At 50.2% G+C, this 4,381-nt stretch overlaps 2 protein-coding genes across 2 annotated transcripts; both read left to right on the top strand.

Moving 5' to 3' along the window:
• Window positions 1-789: 789 nt before the first annotated feature.
• LOC117090712 (putative protein FAM90A16P/FAM90A17P) lies at window positions 790-1,627 on the top strand. The gene is made up of 2 exons (XM_033223272.1): window positions 790-936; window positions 1,424-1,627. The coding sequence occupies exons 1-2, from the start codon at window positions 808-810 to the stop codon at window positions 1,625-1,627; spliced, it is 333 nt and encodes a 110-aa protein (XP_033079163.1). The 5' UTR covers window positions 790-807.
• A 294-nt stretch (window positions 1,628-1,921) lies between these two features.
• LOC117090717 (putative protein FAM90A5P) lies at window positions 1,922-3,102 on the top strand. The gene is made up of 2 exons (XM_033223286.1): window positions 1,922-2,191; window positions 2,848-3,102. The coding sequence occupies exons 1-2, from the start codon at window positions 1,922-1,924 to the stop codon at window positions 3,100-3,102; spliced, it is 525 nt and encodes a 174-aa protein (XP_033079177.1).
• Window positions 3,103-4,381: the final 1,279 nt, after the last annotated feature.

Genomic DNA, 4,381 nt, shown 5'->3' with positions numbered 1-4,381 from the left:
AGAGCCAGATGGAAATGCAAAAAGTAATTTACTCCAGCATGCTGAATTGGTGGGTAAATGGAAAAAGAACTCTGGAAAAGGGGTGGTTTGCCTTTAGCCATGTAAGAAATTCATATGCCACTTGTTCAGCGTTTGTTTAGATGAATTCGTATAGCATGTGTAGAATACCAGAAAAATCATTAAGGAGGGGCTGGAGCTAAAGCCAAAAAGACAGAGCAGGAAAGACCATCACCTGCTAGTGTGATAGAGAGGGAGATAACTTCTCTCGATGAATTTGTGTTTGGAAGTTGCCTAATGAAACGGCAAGAGTAGTGATTCAAGTTGTGATAGGAAGCATCCCTTATCCCTGACTTCAAGCAGACCTGCCAAGGGGTGACATCGGCCATGCCCTGTAGCTTCGATTCTTTTGTCCCTCAGGGGAGAGAGAATCATTGTCTTCTACTGGAGTGAATGGTGATAGACCTAAGTCCAGTCTCCAGAATCAGTTGTTTGGTTGGGGTTGAAATCTCAACTCTAACTTCACATACCTAGGCCGTGGGCCGTGCGGCAGGCCAGGTTTACTCTTGGACCAGGTAGTCACGGCAGAGGAACATACAATATCTGAGGATGCACACACCACATTGTGATCCACAGATTTGACCGACGGGTGGTGAGGTCTCCTCATGACCACACCGTCAAGGAGTTAGCTGAGGGTTTGATGTGGGTGTGTGAATATCCAATGTGCCTAACCATCGCTTTGTGTGTGTGTGTGATTCAGGTGACCCAACCATCAACCCCTGAAAAAGGCGGCCATAAAACGCCCAGGAGATGAAGATGATGGCACGTCGTGACCCCAAAAGTGGAGCAAACAGACTCGTGAGAGCCCACACCTTCCAGAAGCAGCAGAGGGCCCCAGTTGGGCCAAGGGCTCCCCCACCCGATGAAGAAGATCCCAGGGTACGTCTAGCCCTGGAATCTTTTGGGTATCGAGGCGGGAGGAGGGGGCAGGTGTCACACGGTCCTCAGAGACTGGGTTGGATTTCAAAGAGTTCTACCAGCAGCACCCGGGTTGCTTTTCCCATCCAAGGTGGACATGGCTTGGGACCTCCTCCCCGCCCCGATAGGTCCCTTGAGAGACTCTTGGGAGCAACCTTCCTTTCCACTCAGAATCCTGTGTAGCCAGGTTGGGCTGTGTTGTGGACATTGGGTTCACGATCGTCCCCGCTAGAACCCTGAGTCCTTCCTTTGAGAGTTCTTCCGTCACATGGGCTTTGGGAGGGAACATCGTAACCGAACCCTCCTGTCGCTTAAGGGTCCCCATGCCGGTGTCCTCTCTTTGGAATCCTCATTCCGTTCTGAATTCACAATCCGTCTCAATGATGACATTGGATCGCTGCCTGAGGCTTCAGCTCATTCACTGACATCACTTCCTTTCCACCCACAGGTCAAGTGCAAAAACTGCGGGGCCTTTGGCCACACGGCCAGAAGTACCAGGTGCCCCATGAAGTGCTGGAACGGAGCCCTGGTTCCCCAGACCTTTGGGAGAAAGGAAGGGAAGGAAAACCTGAAACCATGGAAGCCCAAGGTTCGAGGGAACCCGAGGCCCTTGAACAAGGAAACAGGAGAGAAGGAAGAGAGACCAAGGTGAGCAGTGGGAGGGGTTTTCACCACCCTTAGGGTACTGCCACCTAAGGACATGGTGTCTCTGCACCCGCACACCGTGTGCCTTTCCGTCTCCGGGAAAGGGAAGGAACGCTGCAGAGAAAGAGACCAGAGCTCCGTGTCCTCCCGGGTTCCCCACCCGGGAGCTCCTTTGGCTCTGGGAGATTCAGGGACTGGGGAGAGGCGGGGGCCCTTCGTACACGTTCCCCATGACAGGGGGAAAAGCAACGGAATCCAAATGACAGTCCTTACCTGGGAAGCCTAGAAGGCCACCGGCAGGATGGGAAGGTTGGCACATGAGGGAAGGTGCAGAGGCGGAAAGGGCACAAAACTTCCATTTATGTATCACAAAACACAGAACGGGACTGGGCCCCACACAGGGTTCTCCCTGTCTCCTGGGGAGAACCGAGGGGCAGGGCCTGAACTTTTTCTCCTCTGCAGGCAACAAGACCCGCAGAGGAAGGCTCTCCTCCAGATCCTTTCCGGGAAACCTCCGGAGAAGCCGCTGCCAAATGGAAAAGAATCCATGGAATCTTGTGATTGTCTGAGGGTGAGTGTCACCCTGCGCCCCTGGTCTTTTTCTCCTCTAGGTCACCCTGGTTGGTTTCCTTTCAGGTTCCCGTGTGTGTGAGGGGATCGGGGAACCCCTCTTCCCTGCCTTCTTGGGGTCAGGGACTCCACGATCCTTCCAGGTCCATTTGATTCCAGGTGAAGGCATCTGAAGATGCCGTATTTCCTGTTGCTTTCTTTCCGTGCAATGATGGCAAGACTGCCAACAACGTCTTCCCAGCGGCCTGAGGAAATTAGTCCCTCAGGGGCCCCAAACATGGAGAAGGCTAACCCCAGGAACATGCATGTTTTCAGAAAAGACGTCCTGGGAACCCTTGAGCCACCAGCCTGCCTTCAGAAGGGCATTAGTCCGTCCCACTTCATGGAAGGCTGAGTGGAGGCGCTTTGATACAGTTATTGCCCAAGACACAGTCCTTAGAAAAGTGGTATTCTTAGATCAGAGCTCGAGAGTGCATTTTTTGTGGGGCTTGTCCCGATCAGCACTCACGTTGAGGATCTGTCCCTACTTCCAAGGACCGCCTGTCAATACCGTATTAAGAATTTCCTGCTGTGTGCACCTTGTCTTTGGATGTGGTTGATTTCCATGTTGGCTCCACGCTGGGGAACTTCTAACGTGTGTGGTCTTCTTTCTTTCAGGTTGCAAGCAGGCCAATGGCGGTCCACACAACCAATAAGAGGCCACGCTTGGACCCTGCCCTCACTGATGGCTCAGCTACCAAAATGTCTCACACGGTATCCGTCTTGGCTTCACTGTCTCCCCTGAGAAAAGCCAGGCTGAGCTCCTCGTCAAGTCTCCGACCAAAGGAACGACAGACAGGGGCCGTGGCCGACATCCCTCAGCCTGGCATCTTGGAGCATTGCAGGAGACCCCTTAGGTCTAGGAGGCACTAGGAGGTCCATCAGGAATTGGGAGGGCATGTGCCTGCCCATCTCTAGTGTGAACTTCTATTCATCTTCAGAATGTAGATTCTTCCTGAACTAATAAATTACCTTCATCTTAGTGTAAGTAGCCACAAAAGAATAATTCATATTAACTCCATTAATAAAAATGACTGAAAATCAACAATGACGATAATAACGACAATGTTAATTATTACAATATTGATAGTAAAAATAAAACAAAGGCATTAGAGATTAGAGATTCCCTTACGTGAAGGACAATGTGAAGATATACGGATATATGAGTTGTTTGGACTCAGAGTCCAGTGAAACGTGTTCCTCAAGGGCAAAGACAAGAAGCATAAGGAAAATACAAAGTTCATGGATGACCACCTGGGCTACCTTGGAACTCATGTGGGAACACTGCAGGCAAAGTGTACCTCGTCCTGGGACTGCCCACCACCCAGCCCCCTCTCACCTTCATGGGGTAGGACAGCAGGATAACGGGGAAGGAGTCCAAGCAAGGGATGCAAGACTTGTGTCACACCTGACTCAAAGAAGCACTGCTTATGACAGATGTTTATCTCCTAACACTGTGTCATCTCTAACTGCCTGGCTGCATGTCTGCCCTCTATTCTTCTTAGGTCACAGGAGGGACAGACATTACTGTCCACCCATCTGCATACAGAGCCATTGGAGGACGTTACCCTTGTTGCTTCCTCCTTGGAAAGGGGCAACATACATGGCAGATGCCATTCTCTGTCTCTTTGGAAAACTTTGCCAGCACATTGAAGGTTTTCTTCAGCCACAGAAAGCCACCTGCTTCAAAGTCTCACCCTCCACAAGTGGCAAGCACACAATTATTAATGGAGGCTAGGGATGCATAGGCTTTGCCATTTGATTCAGTTGGGACAAATGGGGAGGCCTTCTTAGCTGAACAGCTCTGTCTGTGCGGCCAGTTGACAAAGTCAGGCTGCATTGCCATTAGACTTGTCCATTTGCACATAAGGCTTCCCTCCAATCCTTTCCACAGATGTGGATCCTGACATTACTTCCTAATAAACATCCTGCACACTAAACTTCATCTATATCCAGCTCCCTGGGAACCAAACCTGTGACAAAAGTGAAAAGTTTCTAGGGAAAATATGGTTTCCTTATCAGACAGAGATCAAATTCTGCTGAGCTAGAAAATAAGGTAAAGTCCGATGCCATCTCATGATTTTTTTTATTAGGACATTACCACTGCCAGCAAGAATTATGTGCATCAATTCATGGGGACAAAAATCATATT

The sequence above is a fragment of the Trachypithecus francoisi genome, unplaced genomic scaffold (assembly GCF_009764315.1).
Source record: "Trachypithecus francoisi isolate TF-2019V2 unplaced genomic scaffold, Tfra_2.0 Contig01089, whole genome shotgun sequence".
Classification (NCBI taxonomy): domain Eukaryota; kingdom Metazoa; phylum Chordata; class Mammalia; order Primates; family Cercopithecidae; genus Trachypithecus; species Trachypithecus francoisi.
The sequence above is the reverse complement of the archived record's forward strand: the minus strand, read 5'-3'. Positions and strand labels throughout refer to the sequence as shown.

Bases quoted from the DNA above. Each gene is read 5' to 3' on its own strand.
- LOC117090712 (XM_033223272.1), top strand. From the start codon at position 808: ATGAAGATGATGGCACGTCGTGACCCCAAAAGTGGAGCAAACAGACTC. The intron at 937-1,423 runs GTACGTCTAGCC...TTCCACCCACAG, and splicing joins CCGATGAAGAAGATCCCAGG to GTCAAGTGCAAAAACTGCGG.
- LOC117090717 (XM_033223286.1), top strand. From the start codon at position 1,922: ATGGGAAGGTTGGCACATGAGGGAAGGTGCAGAGGCGGAAAGGGCACA. The intron at 2,192-2,847 runs GTGAGTGTCACC...TCTTTCTTTCAG, and splicing joins AATCTTGTGATTGTCTGAGG to GTTGCAAGCAGGCCAATGGC.